The sequence below is a fragment of the Phyllopteryx taeniolatus genome, chromosome 4 (assembly GCF_024500385.1).
Source record: "Phyllopteryx taeniolatus isolate TA_2022b chromosome 4, UOR_Ptae_1.2, whole genome shotgun sequence".
In the NCBI taxonomy this organism is placed as follows: domain Eukaryota; kingdom Metazoa; phylum Chordata; class Actinopteri; order Syngnathiformes; family Syngnathidae; genus Phyllopteryx; species Phyllopteryx taeniolatus.
In genome coordinates, this window is record NC_084505.1 from 20,796,933 (window position 1) to 20,819,449 (window position 22,517).

The window sequence follows — 22,517 nt, forward strand, 5'->3', positions numbered from 1 at the left end:
TAACCCTGTTTGAAGCATGATATATATACTGTATCAACATACACTGTGTGCGTGCGTGCGTGCGTGTGTATTATCCTATTGAGGATAATTGCGATGGATGGATGGATGGATGGCATCGTAGCTTTATACATGATAGACCGGTGAGCGGTCCAAGGTGAACAGCACTTTTTTTGCGAGAAGTTAGCCAATAGGCTCCGGTTTATATCGTGCTATACAAACCAGCGCGAGGACAGTACGAGCCTACGAGAACCTCAGAACTTGATTTGGGGTTAATGGAAGCCACTTGAAAGGGTGGCACGTGTGCGCTGGCTCCCATTTCCTATGATTGCTGGATTCGGAACGCAGTCACGTCCCCCCCAGTTAGAAGTGTGTACACGCTCGTGCAACCACATGATTCCATTCATCCCCCCCGTTTACTTTGATTTCTACTCTTGAAAAGATGTTTGAAAAATCAATTGAGTTGCACAGGTTAAAAGCTACATTACCGGAGGAAGGAGTTTGAAACGAGTCACCTTTCACAAAAACTTGGCATTTGGACAGGGTGTGGAAACTTCTTCTTCTAGCCACTGTAGCGCACACCTCGACTCATGTTCGAACAATAACAGATTGGTTCCAGGTCAGTAGGCCAGCCTGTGTGTGTGTGTGTGCGCGCGCGCGCACGTCTGCAGCTGAATAGCGACTCGTGTGTCGTGTGTTAGCAGCTTCCCGGCCCAGTCGGCGGACATGTTGTTGACGTGCGGGGAACAAGGAGTTCTTTCAACACGCTGCATGATTGGAAACTGCTCGAGAGCTTGAAAAGAAAAAGCGCACACGGCTGGATGAAAACTTAGCACTCTTGGGTTTTATTCTCCTTCCATTTTTTGTGGTCGCTCACTACAGTGACGCTCAGTTGGGAATCGCGAGGTCATCCGACGAGTCCATCGGTGGCGTCTCGCGCCTGAAACGACAGCAGCGGGATGAATCCATTCTACATTTACGACCGACAATTATTTCAATATATTTTCAACTTGTTTTTCACTATTGTTATTTTGTTCAGCCGTTGATGATGATGATGAGTTTTTAAGGCTGCAGTTTTTCTCGTGACCAGTGAGTCACTGGTGACATTTCTGTGAGATAAATAAAATAAAAATCAAATGTTTTCATATTGTTGTGCATCACCACCCCCCACCCCCCAAAAAAATTAAATAAATAAAATATATATATATATACACACATACACAGTGACACATAAAACATAAGTATTAAAAAGATGAATTTATATATAAGAAAATGAGATTCAATATGTAGTGCTTGATTTGCAATATTCGTGTCAAAAATAAATGAAACAAATGCCTTGATGAAATAATGTAATGTAAATAAGTAATTTTTGAAATGTAAAATGTGTCAAAACAAACACATGATCATATAAACTAATTCTTTATAATACAAATAAGGACATAATGAGTTTTTGTTCGGGTATTGCCTGAGTTTCTGTTGAATTGATTGGATTTATTTTGGTTTGGTTTTGTTTTGTGTTTTTGACTCGGCCATAGGGGCAAGTTCTAATTCTGCCTAGTAACAAGGGGTCAGTCACTCACGCCGTCCGTGTCAGTTCTCGAACCAGCCGACGACGTACGTGCAGATGCCGCGGAAGCTCTTCCAGCAGTACTCGGTGGCTATGCGGGCCGCTTTGGACTCGGCCGGCTCGGGGGCGGTCTTCCGAGTCGGGGCCGGGACGGCTTTTCCCGCCTGGGGCTTGGCGGGCGTTGGAGGCTTCTGCGGCTTGTGAGTGGCGGCTCGGGGCCGGGCGGACAGGAGGCTCATCTGGACCTCGTCGGGGTGCCTCTTGCACATGGGCGGCCGGTACAGCTTGGCGCCCTGGCAGGCGTGGCTCAGTTTGCGCAGCTCCCACATGATCTGCGTGAAGTAGTGCCGCGGGTCGAGGCTGTAGGCGCGGCACAGGTCGGGCTTGCCCCGGAAGTCGCAGTGGTACGAGCGCCCCGGCGGCGCGGTCCCCTTGCAGGAGACGCGCAGCCGGGTGTAGTCGGAGGCCCCCGACACCACCATGGCGCACGCGTCCTTGCTCTTGGTGCCGAAGCGGATGGGCTCGTCCCAGATGCTACGCAGCCGCTGCCGCTGCCGCTGCCGCTCGTTGGCGTCGTTGATGCTGTTGTTGCTTTGAGCGTGGCACGCGCACACCCACGCCGCCGCCACAAGAACAAGAACCTGGGCCCGCATGTTTACGGAACTTTTGCAAGACGACTCTGAGCCGCTTTATAAGGCGGAGGCGGACAAAGACGCCTTTCTTCAGGTGAATGCACGGCTCCGCCTACGGCTCACGCCACACGCAAACACACCAACGCGCGCGCACACACACGGTGCGGGGCAGGGGGTCAATGAGGAGGGGGGCACAGGGTCTAGTCAAAATGGGAAACTTTCATGTAAAGATACAAATTACAAATTCCAATTTTTTACACTAAGAATTAAGATTCTAATACTAGTAATATTACAACGACATGAACATTTGATCTCGTCAAATCAATGAAATCAAAAATCCTGGTAATATTTATATACAGATTATTAAACAGATTAAAGCGTTATTTGGGGAAAAAAATTCCTTTGAAAATATCAATTTTATTCTTGTAATATGAAACTGGATGTCAAATTACAACTTTATTTATAAAGTTTATAAAAATTACAATCTATCTATCTATCTATCTAGATATCTATATCGACACGGTCCCAGACCAGACTGCAGTTCCGTAGCTCCTCAATGAGAGTAGACTTTGAACTCGGTAAAAGAAGTTCTGCCTGTGTCGAGCAGCGACCTACGACTGTATCTGCGTGGACTTGTTGCGTGAGAGTTCACTGTTGTATCTGTATCAGTGCAGGATCGGTGCGTGAGACTTCACTGTTGCGATAAACCCCTATTTTAAGTAGGACTCCTGATACAGTGTTGTTTCGTTCACGAACGGTTCATTCAAAAGAACTAATCTTTTCAGTAAACGTAATGAGCTGAATTAGTTTATGCAACGATTTCGTTCTTTGAGCTCTGCCGCCGTTAGCCGGCCGGCCGGCCGGGACCGGAAGCGGAAACGGAAGCGTTCTGTGCAGTCTCGACGTTTCAATTGAGACGCGCATCAGTTCAGGTCCATTTTCAAAATGAAAGACATTGACACGCGAATTGCAATACCACAGAAATGATCGAAATCGGTCATTCTTTCTCTGCCGCCTGATAACAAATGCCTCACGGTCCAGGGGCCGGTGGTTGGGGAGCACTGCTGTAAGGTACATACAGGTTTTGGTGGGAAAAAGGTAGACTGTGACTGCATTAAGATGACAGCACCCTTGTACGCTGGAAACAAGAGTACGTTGGAAAAATACTACAATGCAAATCCCCACACATCCGGACACCGACCACATCTGGATAAGAACCAAGTAAGTCCATCAAAGGTCATGGAATGTGATACCACCTACTCGAGCTGGAATCAAAGGAGCAAAGGGGGAAGGAGACATTGGGAAACTTTGGCGAGCTGAGAGTGCGACTGCAAAAGATAAGTCCAGACTCAGGTTGTGTTCTTTGTGTCCAGTCTCTATGTGGTGCAAGTATCTGTAGATTTACAGAATAACCCTGACACATATGCTGCCATCCAAGCAAGGTCTTTTTCAGCAAGACGACGCCAAGCCACATGCTGCACGAGTTACAAGAGCAAAGTTAAAGAGCGTGCGTACTCGACTGGACTGACATTTCTCCCGTTGAAAATGTGTGGCGCGTTATGAAGCGCAAAGTACGACTACGGAGATTCCATACAAGCAAGAATGGGCAAGAATTCCACGTACAAAGCTTCAACAGTTGCTGTCCTCAGTTCCCAGACACTCATTGATTGTTAGGAAATGGAGAGGTGATGTAAGACGAGGGTGAAAATCAGCCAGCCTGTCCTCGCCTTTTTGGACAGGCTTGCAGGCATCGAATTCAAAATGAGTAAATATTTGCAACAAACAACAACAAAGATTAGCATTTTCCACACTAAATATCTTGTCTTTGTAGTGTATTCCACTGATTAGAGGTCGAAAAGGGTTAGCCAACCTTGGGTTTTTCGTTGTTTTACACAACATCCTAACTTCATCGAAATTCGGTTGGTAGAATACCGACTATGTTCTCAAACACTGATGACTTGATTTTTTGTAAAATTAGGTCAGGTTCAATGACTTTTAGCTCTCTCATATGACGACTTTCCTATTATATTTTGTCCTATTTTTGGAAAGCCTTGACAACATTTTTTTGACCGAGTAATATTTCCACGTGATTTTAAATCAATCATTCTAATATTTTGAAATATCCCAACTTGAATTCTATTTGGACTTTCTTGAAATTCTTATTTATTATCATTATGACTTATTCTTGTAATGTTGTGACTTTACTCATGTAAAATCCCAACTTTACTATTGTAATATTTGAACTTTATTCATGTGAAAAGTAACAGCTTTGTGAACGTATTAAAACTCCTCCCGTAAGATCCATTTTTTTGGGGGGGGGGGGGGGGGGGGGGTAAATTTCTCATGATATTCTTTCACTGACTCGTAATATTGCAGCTTTTGTTTTCAATATGTACTTTGCCTTTTTCCTGTAAAATCCAGACTCTTCCCAAAATAGCAACGTAGGACTTCATTCCCATATTGAAAAAAAACCTTTTAACATTGTCATAATTGTATTGTTGTCACGTAAAGAATAAATCATGTCATATAAAATGAGGGTCGTTGTTTTTGTCAAATGATTTTTTTGGGGAGTCAAATTCCACCTTTGTTCCGTCTCTATTTTGACATGATCCAAAACATCCGAGAGCGGCTGTGCACAAAGATGCCATTCTTCAGGTCGTCATACACCACCTCCACCACCTCCACCACCTCCTCCTCCTCCTCCTCACGAGACACACACAAACTCGCACGGGGTGTGATATACGCTCAAAGGGGGGGGGGGAAGGTCAATGAGGCTGAACACACACACGCGCACACACAAGGTAAAAATGTTCATGACACAGGATATAATCTGACATAGGAGCTTCTTTGACTATTGATGGCAAAAAATATAGGGCCCCTATTTGTACGCGTGTATACGATCGGCGGTACGTACGAGAAGGCTGAAAGATGACCCGCATCCTTTTCCGCAATCAACTTTGGAAGTGTGCAAGCATTGGAAGGCTTATTTCCATGAATGCTTTCAAAGATAAATATTAGCACCTACTTAATACCTGCCCCTCATCAAATGGACTTGGCTGCGTTCATTCGCTCCCGTAAAAAACTAAAACAACAAATTCATCACTAAGGATGCAAAACTTGACACCTTTTATCTTGCAATCAAACGATGATATTAAAAGAACTCTAAACTTGTTTCAATATTCCATAATATTCCAACTTTTTCATGTCATTATCCTAATGACACGCTCTCCCAATATCACAACTTTGTCTCGTAAAGTAACAAAAAACTCATTACATTTCTTACATTCTTACAAGACTTCTTGTCTTGTACAAATGTACGGCTCCTTACATAATATTCCGAGAAAGATGCTCCCTTTTCTTGTAAAATGGTAACTTTCTTCACATCATGTATAAAAACTCTTCAAAATAAGACTGAATGGCATTTGAAATTCAGAAGTTTCTCCCGAAATGTTCTCTGTTGTTCGAGCTTCCGTAAAAGCGGGCGTCATTTCTGAGGAGCCGCACGGCAACGAGACTGACCCGAACTTGCCCAGCGGTTCGTTTCGGATACAGAAGAAGAGGACTTTGATGGATTTGTGGAGGAGGCTGGATCCCAAAATAACGTGAGTACATTGTGAAGTACTTCAATAAAGTACAACCGAACTCAGTTTTGCCTTTTTAAACCCATTGTTTTAGCGTGCATGCATGCATGCTAGCGTACGTTTCACCAGGCCCGCGCCCAATAATACGGCGCGCCTTATGCAGAACTCGAGCCCATCCGTAACGGAGAGCGCGCCTTTTACTACGGGGCGCCCTATGGTCGTACAAGTATTTCAACCAACCACATACATTGTGGTTAAAAAGGGCCGTTTAGCTTCATACCAACAAACAGAGCAAAACACCATCGAAATGCTAACGTTAGCATTCAAAGTGGTGGTTTTAGTAGCAATGAATTTTTGAAGACGTGATGGAGCAACGCACTGTAAGCCAAGCATGCGCACAGGCATAATAGATCCTTTATCTTATCCCCGACGAAAAATGACGACTGCGACAGCAACATACTGATGAGTAGCATCCGTCCTATTCTTCCTTTGTGTCTGCACGCCTGTGTTATGCTGCCTCCCAGTGGCCAAGGCAGGCACGCACACCAGAAGCAGCAGCACATGGAATTGGATCGCAGCGTTCAATCAGCTCGAACAAACGGTTTCCTGCTTTACTCGAGGTTTTTTGTAAGCTAAAATATTATCGAGTGCTATTTATCCTTATTATAAAACACAAAAATGTAGATTTTTTTTTGGGGGGGGTCGGGCTGAACCAGATGAATGCAGTTGAGCGCAACACGGACTGAGAGGACACAGAAGACGCCTTTCAAGCATTTCCTTCGGGTGGCCCGCAAAGGGGACCCAAAAAAAGGAAGCGTGGCGGCGATGTTGGGGGGGGGGAAGCTTGGCAAGCACAACTGGGAAAGGTCGGGGAAAATCTGCATGCACGCAATTTCCAAATTGGTGTCACGACCTCTATGCGTGTTCTTTTGTTTTTAAAAGCTTTAAATACATTTTTTACACTTGTAAGACTATACCATATATTATTATAACAATATTCTAATTTTATTGTCATTTTTTGTTTTTAAGTTTTAAAATTCAAACTCTCTTAGCAGTACATTAACACACAATACATTTATTAAGGTGTATTCAAATTATATATTTGTAAAATTAGGGCTTAATTCATGTCAAATGACATTTGAAGTTACATTTCTTATGTTCGGCCTTTATTTTCGTGCTCTAATTTTTTCTCGTAATATGACTTCATTTTTGTAAAATGACTGCAAAATATAACATGATATAACAAAAAAACCCCATTATTTTCTTTTGTTATTATTTTCTCCTAATAGACTTTATGCTTGCCATTTGTAGTGTAAAATTACATTTTGTGGTAGAAGCCTTATCCTAATCTTTCCCTATCGAAAACAATGGACATTTCCGTTCTAACATCCCCCCCAAAAAATGTGTAAAGTGTATTTTAATGACAAAGAATATTGTATTAAATAAAAACATGCAGCGATGACATACTTCAATAGAGTGTGAGCAATTCCAGCGTTTCTTTCCACACTTTTTGCTTCAAATCAATGGACATTATGCTGCTCCTGGCGTGTGCGCCTTGGCCACCTGGGGGCACTATAATACTGACATCCGGATATACAGCGGGTACAGAAAGTATTCAGACCCCCTTAAATGTTTCATCCTTTTTCATATTGCAGCCATTTGCATTCCTTTTTTCCACATGAAAGTACACACAGCAGCACATATTGACAGAAAAAAACAAAACAGAACTGTTGAAATTTGTGCAGATTTATTCAAAAACAAAAAACTGAAATATCACCCAGCCATAGGTATTGAGAGCCTTTGCTCAGTATTTAGTAGAAGCCCCCTTTGGAGCTAATACAGCCATGAGTCTTTTCCACTTCTGTCAGGTTGGATGGCGAACGTCGGTGGGCGGCCATTTGCAGGTCCTTCCAGAGATGCTCAATTGGGATTAAGTCGGGGATCTGGCTGGGCCATTCCAAAACAGCCACCATCTTGGAGTCCTTCAGGTGTTTTTTGTTGTTTTTTTTGGTTAGCAAACTCCACGCGGGCTTTCATACGTCTCGCACTGAGGAGAGGCTTCCTTCCGTCGGGCCACTCTGCCATAAAGCCCCGACTGGTGGAGGGAGGGCTGCAGTGATGGTTGACTTTCTAGAAGTCTCTCCCATCTCTCGACTGCATCTCTGGAGCTCAGCCGCAGCCATCTTTGGGTTCTTCTTTACTCTCTTCTCCACCGATTGCTCAGCTTGGCCGGACGACCAGCTCTAGGAAGGGTTCTGGTCGTCCCAAACCTCTTCCATTTAAGGATTGTGGAGCCCACTGTGCTCTTAGGAACCTGAAGTACAGCAGACATTTTTTTTGTAACCTTGGCCAGATCTCTGAGCTCTTCAGGCAGTTCCTTTGACCTCATGATTCTCATTTGCGCTGTGAGCTGTAAGGTCTTCTCCAGACGGGGGTGTGGCTTTCCTAATCAGGTCCAATCAGTATCATCAAACACATCTGGACTCCAATGAAGGTGTAGAACCATCTCAAGGATGAGCAGAAGAAATGGACAGCAATAGCTGTGTCACAGCAAAGGCTCCTTATGGCTGTGTGATATTTCAGTTTTTCTTTTTTAAGACATTTCAACAATTACGTTTTTTTTTTCCCCCGTCAATATGGGGTGTGCCGTGTGTACATTCATGAGGGAAAAAATGAACTGACATGATTTTAACAAACGGGTGCAGTGACAAATTTAAGGGGGTCTGAAAACTTTCTGTAGCCAACTGTACATGGAGACCGGATGCTTCACAACTCCTTAGCAGTCATAGAAGTCCAAGAATATATATATAGGCCCGTCTTGTTAAGTTGTCATATTGTCTGTCAATATGCGCTTGTACGGAAAGAGAATTCCGTCATTACATGTGCCGAAGTGAGTTGAGGCAATGCCACCGCACAGGACTCAGACAACACGTTTGCGCTCGCAGGTCAAAGCAAAGAAATCGTCCGGACGGCTCATATCTCGAAAAACTCCGAAATCAGCTCACTTGTATCGCAACGCAACATTGTTTTACCTTATCGTGACATTGCACCCATTTTTTGTAACTTCCTTGACTTCCTTTTATTCACTTTTATTTTGACTTTATTCCTATGAAATTAGTTACGGTCACAATTTAGAAGTATCTTGTAAAAGAATGCCTTTTTTGTGTGTAATATTCCGAGCACAAAATGCCACTTCAGACCTTGCCTGCCCAAAAATAGTTTTCAAATCCAGATTCTTCTTATGCACACCTTCCGGAAATCTACGCGTTGTCATGTGCACATCGGAGGACTGGATGTTCCGCGTGTTCAGATCACACCGCCTCTGTAGCCCAGTCGCCCCTAAAAGCTGTCAAGACCCCAAAACATAGGAGTGACTGCGTGTGTGCTTTGGCAGGGTGGCTAATATTCAACGCTCTCCCGCCTCTTCCTCCACGTCACTGACTGAGAGCTTCTGTTAGCCGCCAGGCAGACAAAGCCGACACTTGTTGGACTTTTTTTATTCATAGATTTGAGCCCCCCTTGACACACACACACACACACACACACACACTCACATACACTCAGTGACTTGTGTTTGGCCTCTTAGACACACCACCAATTGCAAAAATAAAATAAAATAAAATAAAATAAACTCAAATAAAACCAAACACATTGTTAGCCCTCTTTGTACACTGTTTTAAGCGGGAGTGGGTTTGTTGTGTGGCCGGTAACTTCATCTAATCCTTCACATTCATGAGAAGAACAAACTTTTTCAACATTGTGCGAAATACCATATTTTCTACTTCTGGTTAGTTTAGCTTAGCTTGACCATGGAGAGATCGGAAAAAGCAGCTCACAAGCTAATGTCACTTTTTTCCTCCAATTCCTGTTTGCGTAGCTTAGCATGTCCTTAGTGAAAAGCAGTACACGAGCTCAGTGATGACAATTTCCTGTTAGCTTAGCATGAGGTTGGAAACATTGGTTTTCTTAGCTTGGAAACATCAGGAAAAAGTAGTTCACAAGCTAATGTAACACCTTTTTTTTTTACACTCACTTCCTGTTAGCTTAGCATGAGCTTGGAAACATCGGGAAAAAGCTGTTCAAAAGCTAACTTAACACTTTTTTTTACACTCACTTTCTGTTAGCTTAGCATGAGCTTGGAAACATCGGGAAAAAGCTGTTCAAAAGCTAACTTAACACTTTTTTTTACACTCACTTTCTGTTAGCTTAGCATGAGCTTGGAAACATTGGGAAAAAGCAGTTCACAAGCTAATGTAACACCTTTTTTTTTACACTCACTTCCTGTTAGCTTAGCATGAGCTTGGAAACATCGGGAAAAAGCTGTTCAAAAGCTAACTTAACACTTTTTTTTACACTCACACCCTGTTAGCTTAGCATGAGCTTGGAAACATCGGGAAAAAGCTGTTCACAAGCTAATACCGTTTTTCTACACTTTTGGCTTTCTTAGTTTGGAAACATCGGGAAAAAGCAGTTCACAAGCTAATGTAATACATTTTTTTTTTACACTTGGTGATACCTTCGCATGACCTTGGGAACATCTGGGGAAAAGCAGCTCCCAAGCTGACTTCATCCAATTTTTTTTTTTTTACCATTTCATCTTACCTTAGCATTACTTTGGAAACATCAGGAAAAAAAATAGCTCTAAAAGATAATGTGTGTTAAAGCGAACCCGACTCGGCATATAAAATGACTTGATAGTACGATGACAAAAGTTCCACTTCGCTCTTGAAATCTTTCCAATTTGTATTTGATTTCCTCATGGCTGCGTTTGCCTTGCGACCAGTTCCGGGTGCCCCCTGCCTCTCGCCCAGAGTAAGCCTCGATGTAAAATTCAAACGGAATTTTTCACATCATATTACATATTACATAATATTGATTCTTGTGACGTTAATGCTTTGTTTTGTGGAAAAGTACAACTTTGTCATTGTAAAATTAAAAGAACAATTGGTATAATATTCCGGCTTTATTTTTGGAAAATGACACCTTTTTGTGGGATAAGCAATTCATAACATTGCGACTTTATGCTCATATTACGACTATTAGCATGTTATTATAACTTTATTGGCGTAAAATTACGCTACGTAAAATGGTTTTATCCTCATAATATTACAAATTTACACACTGTACTATTACTTTTGTCTTGTTTTTGTTTGACTTCATTCTCACATTCCGACATTCTTCTCGTTAAAGTACACATTTATTTTCCTAAAAGGACGTTTACTTCATCATGATATAACAGTTTTAGTCTCATCAAATGATGCCTTCTCTGGTAAATTACGACACATTTGTCTTTTATGAATTAATCCCGGTAGAAATCCCAACCTTGATGATATAACATTTGAACTTTATCCCAGTTATATTTATACATGCCTTTATTACACTTTTCCCCCTCGTAATATGATGGCATTCTATTTGTAAAATGATGCTTTTTCTCGTAAACTAACATTTCTTTCTTGCGATGAATTTATTCTTGTAATATTACGACTTTGCTTGTGATCAATTCCGAAGGTCGAGTATTTTGTTTTGATTGTCAAAAAAGACGACATTCTTTTGACATCCATATAATATTTATATTTATATATTCGTTTGCTTTTTAAGCGCTTTTCTCATCGTCCATTGCTGAGATCCGTGACCATAAGCTATGCTACGCTACGCTAAAGCCGGATGATTGCCGTCGTAGACCAACAATTTAATATTCCCCAACTTGTCAAACTCTCTTGTTTTTTATAAAACATGACATCACCTACCGAGCACAAACCATACTAGCATGATTGACAAGGCTATTTCCCCAAAATTCATTCTAAACGCATGTTAGAAAAACAAACATGAAGAAATATATATGAAAAGATTTGCACGTCGTCTCCCTGCGACCGACAGCCTACAGATGGAAGTCGCTATGCGGGAATGCGGAAACAAAAATACTCTAAGCTAGCTTTGAATAAATACATGACAGTTGGCCGGCAATTTCAGAGTTTGGTGACATTTTTCCCTTTTGGTTTTGGTATCATCCGAAGACGTGAACGGCAAATCCGGTGGCGACGTCGGGAATCAACCAACAGTTAACGAATGGCTTTTCTCCCGTGTGTCTTGGGGATGAAACGAGCACTTACGATGACGGACGCTTCAGTTCCAGTTTTCTTGTCCGCTGTGGGGAAACGAAAAAAAGTCAACTCTTTTTTAACAATACTTAAAAGTTTGCGAAGTGCATTTTTCAAAAGAATGTTGGCCTGACTTACTGTGACCAAATCATGAAAAAAATACCCATCTGCTTGCCAAAAATGGGGTTGGTCTTGTTTTCTGACAAAGTTCAAATATGCACTTGCCAACGATAAGCAAGCGTGTCTTATGATTATGGCAATTGCTGTGGAACATCTTAAGTGGTACAATTCCAAATGTGAGCAAAAAAACATCACACTTGAGAGCTCGGTTCAGATCACATGGTTGGGATGAACTTTCCACGCTCTGCTCTGCTCTGCTTTGCTTTGTCGTACGACTCGGAATATAGAATGGCCTAATATTATGACCTGGAAAATTCAATTCAATTCAATCAGAATTCGTGTCATATTACTTTTTGCGACTACCTGTATATATATATATATATAGATAATGACTGTATATTTAAGATTTTTGTAACACAGTGAAGCAGTTTTTCTCATCATATTAAAACTTTATTCCTGTAAAATGATAGCTTTTTTGCATAACAAGCTATATTCTCATATTATGAACTTTTATCTCAAAAAGCATGATCGAATTCTCACATTTCCCCTTTTATATACACTGTATTAAATGACTTTATTCACATATGTAAAAATGGTGTACAATTGCACATTTTTTTTCAAGAAATATTCCAACTTTATTCTCATGTTTTGACTTAAAAAACACGCTCAAATTCTCATTAGCACTTTTTTTTTTTTTTTGACTATCTTGGAACAATTCTGCATTCTTTCCCCCATAATATTAAAAGTTTGTTTATGCAAAATTACTTTTGTTACCAAAAAAATTCCTTTTTTTGTCGTAAAATGTAAACATTTTATTCATGCAAAAATGACACCCTTTTCCCATTTAATTACTACATTTTGCTCACAATGATGAGATTTCCATTTTGTAAAATGATACGTTTCTTGTACAATTTACACATTTCCTCTCGTATGACAATTATATTCCCCTAAAATGACTTTTGTTGAGAGATTGCGCACCAACGTGTCCTTTTTTCTTATTCCCTTAAAATGACACCCTTTTGTCAAATTCAATCTCTTTCCTGATAACTTCATTTTCCTCAAATGATGTCTTTTCTCATAAATTAGGCCTTTTTCTTGCAGTATGACTTTATTCTAATTATTGTAATCTTTCAAAATGCAAAGTGTGCCATCAAACGCAAGCAAATCTAATGAAGCAACGAAAGACTTTAAGACAGCTACTGTACTCTACATCTTGCTACAAGATGGCCAATCCGAGCATTGTGCGCAAAAAGTGATGTTGAAATCCCCTCCAAAGTAAAGATTCTTCTGAGGTGAAAGTGACGGATTATGGCTCAAGACTCAAGAGGACTCAAGAAGACTCTGGATCCTTCGTTCAAAGCCCCCAAAAGTTACTGTAAGGAGATTTACCTCGGACCTCGCAACATGGGAGACCTCCATTGTTGGATCAGCAGTCGGAGCGGATCGGGGGAGCCGAGGCTCGAGGGAATTGGATCAGGGTGTCACTATAGGGCGAGCTACTACGTACGTACAAACGCACGCACGTACACATACACGTACACGCACACACACACACGCACACACACACACACACACACACACATACGCACACTGGAATTGGAGCCAACGACAATCGGGTTGGGCTAACTCCAGTTTTGTGAGTTTGAATTGAAGTGCAGAAATGAATGGAGCAAGCTTTAGTGAGCCACATACCTGAGGAATATGTTTTGTTCAAAACAAATACTGAGGAGAAGTAATCGCTGCCGTATAAAATCACCAAGAGATATCCCTCAGATTTGATTGCAGCCACAAAACTGGAGTTGCACCACTCTCATGATCAGTGGCTCATTTTTCAAACTATATACAGTATGTCCTCAAATATTATTGACTCAACTGCAAATGTAGGACGCATCTTATTTTTCCAATAGTATTCAACAATGTGAGCGTTATAGGAAAATGTATGTCGAGTCAAAGTGGCAATGTTGCGGGGACTGGCGCAACATTGCCAAGCAACCACGCGTCGAGAGTCGACCAAAACCAAACAACATGAGCTGGACGTGACAATGAATGTCAAGCGCTTGTGGAGTTGTCAACAGCACAAGAACAAAGTCGCTGCGTAACTCGGCTGCGCAGAACATCGCATTAGCGGTATATTCAAATTAAGGTTAAGTGGAAGTGGAGATAAAGAGCACACAAAGTTGCAGAACATAGACGCAGACTCCATTGTCAAGTGAGCACAGTTCAAGAGTAGAGTCTACTGTAATGCAAGGTTAAGGTTGACTTTTAAACGGCGCAATAGAACAAATTAGTTGCGTAACTCTACCGCGCACAGCATTCAATTGGAACGCTAATCGTCGAACAATACTAATCAATGAAAGCAGGATATTACAAAAACAAAAACATCAATTCAAAATGGAATTGAAAACACTGGGTCGAACAAACGAGTTGCGTGACACGCAACATTGTGGAGCGGCCAAACAACGGCAAGCTAAAAACAGTGCTGCTGTTTTGGTTAGCGGCAGAGTTCCAAATGGCTCAAAATCCCTGGATGAATGGTAGCATCTCGTAGTAACACTAATTACACTTGATACCATTTTTCTCCGATAGCCAAAAATCAATCATCCATTTATGTGTCTTGGAGTGAAAAATTGGGGGCGCGGTGTTTTTTTAAACGGACTATTTGAGGAAATAAGGTATATCAAAAAAATGATGACCAAAATCAGAATCATTTTGAATAATAAAATACAGTAAAATATCCCTTCACCACTCGCATGCCATCGATGGCAAAAGCTAGGTTTCCAAAGGTATTGTTGACTATTTGTACCTTTATTACCCACAATGCAACACAACAGCCAGGCGGAATCAAGAAGATGATCATCAGAAAGCATCAAAACAAGGATGAATCCATCCAAAGAGGAGATGACTTTTGCTAATGATGAGGATGATGATGAAGGTAAAAGAGGAGGAAACGTGACAAGCGAAGAAGAGACAACAGTCAAAGTGCAACAAGCCACGGGTAAGTGGAGCTGGGGAAAGTCATGCCAGTAGGAAAAATGGTGATTGAACCCATTAATGGCGAGCAAAACAGGGAAGGAGAAGAGAAAAGAATCATTGATTTGGATGAATCGATACACGCCGACATCCATTACAAGAGCAAAAAAATACTCAGTTAGATAAATTCATAAGCCCGGCTCGCTCGGCTGCGAGCGCTTGAAATGTCATTTCGGGGCTGTGGCGCGCTTGGGTTGGAACATCTCAGTAGAAGGAAAAGAATTGCGCTCAAAGTATCCATGGCTGTCCAAAGCCAAAGCGACAGCGGCCGCTGGTGACCGGCGCACCGCTGAACGACGCAACTCTTGTAACCGATCCGTTTTTCCCATATCGGCCCACTCGGGATGACGTCTTTTTTTTTCTTTCTATCTTGTTAAAACTGTACTTAAAATATTGCTTGTAAAGTCAGTCGTGTATTTTTTTTAACCAAGGTAAAAGGTGACTAAGGTATTCAACGTCAAATAAGTAGTAAAACGTTACAGCTCTTGTATTGGACCTCATTACTCAAAGCAAGCATACCGAATGTAGGTGTTGTTTGGACTCACTCTTCAAAGACGTCTTCAGTGTCCATCCTTCGGTAGTATTTGGCCAGTTTGATGGAGGTGATGATACTGGGGAGCAGGAGGATGCTGCAGAGTCCCAGTCCGAACCAGAACGTATTCTAGAAAAAAAACAACAACAACAACAAAAAGGCACTTCATACTCTTATCCTCCCAAAAGTTACATCTTAATGGTCATTACGCTCCCGTCGACAAGACAAAATGCTGGCAGGCTAGCCACTTGTTCGTCTGTGGTGCTGAAAAAGCTAAAGCTATATAAAAAATATATATATATATATATATATATATATGGGGTGTAACGATTCGTTTTAACGGCGATTTGATTTGTATCACGATTCATGGTTACCGATATGATTCAAGGACAATATTGATTCATTTAGAACGATACCATCCGAAACGAATCAGTGGCTGGAAATCGATTCAGTAACTTTTTCGCCCAAAATTCATCCAATGTGATTGTGAAATAAATACCTGCCTACTGGACGGTTCAGGTGAAATTTCCTAGATTCCTGTTTCTTGTAAGGGAATCAGGTACAATTTATGACAGTTTTTGAATATTAAGGTATAGGGATTATCAGCAGCATGCACAGCGCGGTGCAATCTGTGCCTCGTTTTGGCTCTGATGCAGACACAGAGCCCAAACATAACAGCCAATCAGTGCGTGCAGTGAGGATGCCACTGGATTGTGTTCTACAATCCCTGGTGCTATTTCTCTGTTTAAATTTGTAACATTATATTCTAAATGGATAAAAAAGGACAGCAAATTATCTTTAGGGTCAGGTTAACACTTGCCACGTTTTGGACATAATTTAAAAAAATGAAAAGTAGTTTGCATTGGCCGGGAATCGAACCCGGGCCTCCCGCGTGGCAGGCGAGAATTCTACCACTGAACCACCAATGCTTAGTTTTAATGTACAAATTAAACGATGGTATGATTACACTAGTCAAAAGTAGCAAGGTACAAAAGCATTCGAAATTCGCATAAACATACACCGAATTATGATTGTGTGTGCCTAAAAGTCTCAATAGACATGAATGGAAGGATGGGACCATCGCAGGCACTCTACTGTTGTACCATTTTATATATATTTGTTGATTTCTATTTTAAGTCTCTATAAGTCTCGAAGTTACGCATACGCATTACAGCCAATCAGCAGTAAAAGGCGTGCATGCGTGCACAGTGCTTTCACACACATGATGGAGAAGGCCACTGTATGGCGCTATTTCTCTGATTAAATTCATAACTTGATGTTAAGCAAAACATGGCGAGTTTCAGGTTCACGCTTGCCACGTGTTTCAGGACCTAAATTGAAAAATGAAAAGGAAGTTGCATTGGCCGGGAATCGAACCCGGGCCTCCCGCGTGGCAGGCGAGAATTCTACCACTGAACCACCAATGCTTAGTTTTAAAGTATAAATCGTCTACGATGCATTGGGCTTCAAATTTACAACATTCCAAATGGATAAAGAGGAAAGCAAAACATCTGGATGGTCATGTTATCGCTTGCCATTTGTTTGAGGACCTACATTTCACGGGTAAAACCAAACTGCATTGGCCGGGAATCGAACCCGGGCCTCCCGCGTGGCAGGCGAGAATTCTACCACTGAACCACCAATGCATACATCGCTGCATTTCTTCAAAATCTTATCCATGGCTTCTTGTTTGTCAGAACAAAAAAAAAATACCTCCCCGTCGGGGAATCGAACCCCGGTCTTCCGCGTGACAGGCGGAGATACTGTCCACTATACTAACGAGGAACTCGATGCAATTTGTCATTTAGACATAAACAAAATTGTCTATACTCGAGGCTGTACAAAAGGGCTTCATGACATTTAAAAATGTTGTATACTAACGAGGAACTCCTTCACTTGCTTCTTGAAGGAAAAAATAACTTTTAACAAATGTTAATATTATTTTTATTTATTTATTTATTTATTTTTTTTTTTTTACGAGATGACTAAAGACATCTTACCAGAACTGGTAAAATGTCACACATGATTCACCAAATACTGGCACAGACGACTTAACATCATATTATTATTTTTTTCCTACAGGCATCAGTTGCTGGTATCCAGCTGACCTCCATGAGGATTCGATACCTTGAAATAAGGCTGGTATGGGTACTCGCCCATCCCTAGTCATTTATCTCCATCAATCCAGTATATAGACATGTGCAAACTACTTCCGCATTCGGCAAATCAAGTGAAAGCACTTCCGTCTGGCTCAGGTGAATGGGGAAGTACCTGTAGGAACTTGAAACATGATGTCACCACAGAGCCACCAATGATGACGATATAGACAGTGTTTGGTCTTTGTGTTGACATGCATGATTTGACATTTGTATCAATAAATGACATACATGTATTTAACTTTGTCCATAAAGGCAACAAAGGTTTTAGCGAGATTGGCTTGAAACAATCATGTCAGCAATCCTAGTTATGATCCTTGGCATGACATGCACAGGAAGTCAGCTATTCAATGTTACACGTTAGTCACGTGACGGTCTGCATATAGAGGATTGTCCCTTTTGATTAGACTTATGTTATCCTATCCAATAAAGTTTGCATTATTTAGTACTAAATAAAGTACCAATTAAAGAATAGTAAACAAGGGAATGTTTTTAAGATGGTTGGCTGTGATCACTATCCACAGCAAGCCTATCCGTGGCTGGGGAGAGTTGTGCCACTGCAACACCTGCGCCTACGTGTGCGTGTGCGTGCGCCCATCGCAGAGAGCAGATTTCATTCCAGTGATTATGGAACGCATACTTGTGCTACACCGGTGACCCTTAACGGGGCAAGCCGAAGATAAATGGTACCTTACCACTGAGTCTGCAATGAAGCTGCATGCTACAATCTCCATGCTGTCCACAATGTTGCTGATGGGTTTACACTGAGCCACTTCTGCAGTCAGCTGCAGGCACAAGCAAAATATTAAAAAGGTATAGTACGTCACATTATGACTATTGTAAAGCATGGCGGAGAGAAAGAGTCAATACTCACAGAGTTGTGAACCCAGTCTGTGTACTGTTTGAAGTAGCCCACCAAGCTTTGGGCATAGATTTTGGTCTCCTGGACACACACACACACACACACGCGCAAACAACAAAACAAAACATGTATTTTTAATTTTCTTAAAGTAGCAATGTGACAAGATTTCCCCAAAATTAATATGTGTCAAAAAAACTCTCCTTTTTTAAAAGTTTTTTTTTTTTTTTACTACAAACATGCATTTTATTTGTACTCTCATTTATGAGGGCTGGACGATCCTGTTTTATTGAACTCGTCCCGAGGACGCAGCAAGCGAATGTACAGGTGTACATGTATCGTGCCGCACGTTTGCGAAATCACTTGCTTGTCCGTTACATTACGGGCGATAAAAAAATGATTGAATATTAGCTACTATGAGCCTCTGGGGGGAAAACAAATGTACCAGAATGTTAGTACGCACCCAGAAAAGTGGATTTTTCTGACATGTTTGGCGTCCTGTGATTAGCTGACAAGTTTCAGTTGAAAATATCTACCATTAAGCTTATAAGGGCCAAAAGTCCAGTGTTCTCTAAACCGATCTCTAAAAATTACCGTAAAGTTTTTAACCGTGTCACTTGCCCTGAAAGACCCGACATAAATAACGCAAATTGAACATACATTTTTTTGAAGAACAGTGTAGCCAGTAAGATGGGTCATGTACTTTCGTCATCAATTCTTTTTTCATGAAATCCTCTCTTATACAGGACTTTCGAGGCGTTTGAAGTGTTTTTGAAATATCATACACATGATATGAAATTCCTGTGCGGACAAAGTTTGTGTACCTGGTTCACCACGTGTGAGGCGTTGTTACTGATGAGGTACTCCGCTGCGTCAATGGCGCTCAGGATGTTGGTCACCTTCACCTGAAGAACATTCAAAAGAAAAAGCTTTCCAAAAAGTAACCGAGTGTGTCAAAATGAAAACAACATGTCAAGAAATAAAATCAAATGGAAATGAAATGCAGAAAATAAAGTAGCAATTTAAAAAAAGTAATAAATAACATGTACAATAAAACATTGATATGAAATGTAAATAAGTACAATCAAAATATCATGTTCAATAAATTATAATTGTTAATATTACAGTAAGTATAATTCAATATAAAAGAAATGAAATATTAATTTAAAATAGTATGCAAAAAAGAATGTAAATAAAGAAAAATAAAATGTATACAAAAAAACTCATTTATATTTAAATACATTCAAGACAAGACCAAAAAAACTAAACGTAAGTGTAAAGAAAAATGTCAAAATGTAAATGAAAATCAAATGGAGTTTAAATAACGAAATCATTTCTGGTCATGTCTCACCGGCAGGTCGCTGGAGGTTTTCTGCAGCTGCTTTATACTTTGACTCATGGTGCTCTGCACAATGACACAGCACGGTTACACAAATGCAACAACTAGTTCATCAATATGAACAAGTCCACAGGCCACACGCCAAATCACCATGGCGATGCTACAACAAAAACACAACAACCACTGCCACAACAGCGGCTTACCCTGGCACGGACATATTTCTGCCACAGTGGATGAGAGGAGAGAGAGGAAGTGGAAAGTGTAGCGTTCTGTCTATAAGAATAATACATACATATGCGTGTGTTGTATGGGTGCATGTTGCATGGACTGTACCATGGCTTGCTCCATGGGGACCACCAGTTCTCTGTGAATCTGTCGGATGCTGCTGGCGTGACCTTTCAGCGCATTCTCCAGGGCGCCGCGTGGCTGCAAACACACGCACATAAATACAAAGGAAAGTCAAACATCCGGGAGCCACGGTAACGCCGCCACATGTTTGGAGGAGCTGACCCAAAAAAAAAAGGTACGATACATTGACCACTAATGGAAGCTAGTCGTTATCAAGCTAAAGAGCCCTGAGCCAAATCCTATTCATTTTCAACAGTAGCGCTAGCTAAACTACTGGAACCCTTGGCAATATCTTTTGTATTTCACGAGGACTGACTGCGCATGTCAAACATTTAATGAGAGTCAATGGGAAAACATCGGCGCCAACTAAACCAGAAGTTGCGTCATCAAATGAGACAACCACTCCTTCGCAACGATACATCACACGACATCGTAAGCCCCTAAGTCACTGATCAATTGAATGGCGAAATGTTTGAACTCTTCCTCTTCCTCTTCCTCTTCATTGCTATTCTGCTTCAAAGAACGGCCCGCCTCCTGCCCGATGATACTCCCGTAACCCGTGTGAGGAGAAGCGGCTCACAAAATGGATGGATGGATGGATGGATGCTTCAAAGCAGTGCATCTATTTTCAACATAAACAGGCTTAGTGACACATTTTCCATCGGCGTCACTTGTCGGCCTGTCACGATAATTACGATATCGCTCCATTGCCCTGCGGCTGCCCGATACCGTTCTTCAGGTTTATGCACCTTCAAAGAAAAAGGGATACGCGATTACAAATATGTACTACTACGGCTGTACATAGCTTTATTGTGTTTTCATCCTCTGTGATGATGCTTGACTGAATTCTACCACGAAAGCACGAATGAACGCTCGCAAACGAAAAGTGCAGTCCCTGTGTCGACTCACAAGTCGGTCAGCCTGGCCCTCCAGGTCAGTAGAGAAGGTCAGGAGGTCCACAAGTGTGACTCCCTTATTCACCTTGAAAATACAAACCATGTGTCAAGTTATTTTCTTGATTTCATTGGTCGAAGTGTTGATCTTTTTATTTGTGACCAGAAAAACAGCAGACCGGCTCGAGCCAAGGTGAAAAATGTAGTCGAATAGACGAGCTGACAGATTCCCTTACAAAGTGATTAACTAGCGAATCAACCGACTCTGCAGTAGGTAGATAAGTATGTAACAGGGGTGCAACAATACACGCGCTGTATCTGTCTAGAAGCGTTCGATACAGCGCATACTGAACCGTGACCTCTGTATCGAACAATTTGGATTATATTTATCAAGTTACGCAATCAGCGACCCCCAAATATAGTCCCGTAGCTGGTTGATACCGTCTCGTTAGAAACTAACAAACTCACTGATCGACTGACGGGTTGACTTAGAAACTTATGAAGTCGCCGACTAATCGACGGACCGGCTAAGCAACCGACTGAGTGACTCACTAAGGAACTGATTGACTCACCAATCCCTGACCCTCATGTACCGTTTCTTCAACTAACTGACTAATCAACCGTAACCTCTAACCTTGGAGTCAATCAATAATGCGAGTGTGCACCGGAGACATAAATGCCTCGCCACCTCAGCCAGGTACGCTTCGTAGTCGATGATCCCGATGCCCGCGTTGGCAAAGTCGATGAGGTTGTCTCTGCCCGTGTGCTCCAGCAGCGTGATGTCCTGCAGGTCCACCTGCACACTCTCAAATACTTTGGCCAGGTCCTTGTTGTACTAATGACACACGTACACACGTAACGGACAATTACATTTTGAGAACACTTCTCGTGAGCGAGTCGCATATTGCCCGGAACACTTGCCAGCGTCCTGTTGAGGAAGGAGTTGATGTTGAACATGGTCTCGAGCTGCAGGGCATGATACAGGCCGCTGTTATCGTAGCACTCCCTTTTTCCCAAAAAAAACAAAACCCGACATCAAAATGGCAGCTCGATACGGTTAGAAATGTCTTCCGTTTCTTTACCTGTACATGCTTCCCAGCGTTAAGTCGATGTTGGGGTTCTGAAACAGCATCCCAGGAAGGAAGTTCTTCTTGGCCGGATGGACGAGGAAAGGCGTGTCTATGATCTAAATACATACCTTCATGCTTAATGACAGTCAAGCATTTTGTTTGGCCAGATTTCTCTATTCTTTTCTATGGCCGTCTACTCTTATTTTAGTCATTTACGACAACAAATGTAAAGACGGCAAACAGACAGACCCATCACATTGTACATTGTCATTCACAAAAAAAGGGCATTACTATA

General features: G+C 41.6%; 2 protein-coding genes and 4 non-coding genes across 12 annotated transcripts in view; all 6 read right to left on the reverse strand.

The window, feature by feature from the left end:
* Positions 1 to 819: 819 nt before the first annotated feature.
* Positions 820 to 4,481, reverse strand: fgfbp2b (fibroblast growth factor binding protein 2b). Its single transcript, XM_061770469.1, has 2 exons — positions 1,578 to 4,481; positions 820 to 937 (listed from the first exon to the last, which is right to left on the reverse strand). Exon 1 carries the CDS (start codon positions 2,215 to 2,217, stop codon positions 1,588 to 1,590), a length of 630 nt encoding a protein of 209 aa, XP_061626453.1. The 5' UTR covers positions 2,218 to 4,481; the 3' UTR covers positions 820 to 937; positions 1,578 to 1,587.
* A 4,775-nt stretch (positions 4,482 to 9,256) lies between these two features.
* prom1b (prominin 1 b) overlaps positions 9,257 to 22,517 on the reverse strand; it is a 28,715-nt gene continuing 15,454 nt past the window's right edge. For 2 of the 7 annotated variants that reach the window (XM_061770472.1, XM_061770470.1), the window contains 13 exons: positions 22,235 to 22,338; positions 22,074 to 22,158; positions 21,841 to 21,987; positions 21,169 to 21,240; positions 20,245 to 20,337; positions 20,115 to 20,132; positions 19,924 to 19,977; positions 19,397 to 19,477; positions 18,588 to 18,656; positions 18,409 to 18,498; positions 15,571 to 15,686; positions 13,385 to 13,494; positions 9,257 to 11,922 (listed from right to left, as the gene is read on the reverse strand). In XM_061770472.1, the coding sequence (XP_061626456.1) occupies positions 13,422 to 13,494; positions 15,571 to 15,686; positions 18,409 to 18,498; positions 18,588 to 18,656; positions 19,397 to 19,477; positions 19,924 to 19,977; positions 20,115 to 20,132; positions 20,245 to 20,337; positions 21,169 to 21,240; positions 21,841 to 21,987; positions 22,074 to 22,158; positions 22,235 to 22,338 (1,002 nt within the window). In that variant the 3' untranslated portion in view covers positions 9,257 to 11,922; positions 13,385 to 13,421. Of the gene's footprint in view, positions 11,923 to 13,384; positions 13,495 to 15,544; positions 15,687 to 18,408; positions 18,499 to 18,587; positions 18,657 to 19,396; positions 19,478 to 19,923; positions 19,978 to 20,114; positions 20,133 to 20,244; positions 20,338 to 21,168; positions 21,241 to 21,840; positions 21,988 to 22,073; positions 22,159 to 22,234; positions 22,339 to 22,517 lie in introns of all 7 variants that reach the window. The other 5 variants (XM_061770473.1, XM_061770471.1, XM_061770474.1 and 2 more) reach the window with 4 other exon arrangements.
* trnag-gcc (transfer RNA glycine (anticodon GCC)) lies at positions 16,416 to 16,486 on the reverse strand. The gene has a single exon. It is a non-coding gene; the product is annotated as a tRNA-Gly (tRNA).
* trnag-gcc (transfer RNA glycine (anticodon GCC)) lies at positions 16,914 to 16,984 on the reverse strand. Its single transcript has one exon. It is a non-coding gene; the product is annotated as a tRNA-Gly (tRNA).
* On the reverse strand, positions 17,133 to 17,203 carry trnag-gcc (transfer RNA glycine (anticodon GCC)). The gene has a single exon. It is a non-coding gene; the product is annotated as a tRNA-Gly (tRNA).
* Positions 17,271 to 17,342, reverse strand: trnad-guc (transfer RNA aspartic acid (anticodon GUC)). The gene has a single exon. It is a non-coding gene; the product is annotated as a tRNA-Asp (tRNA).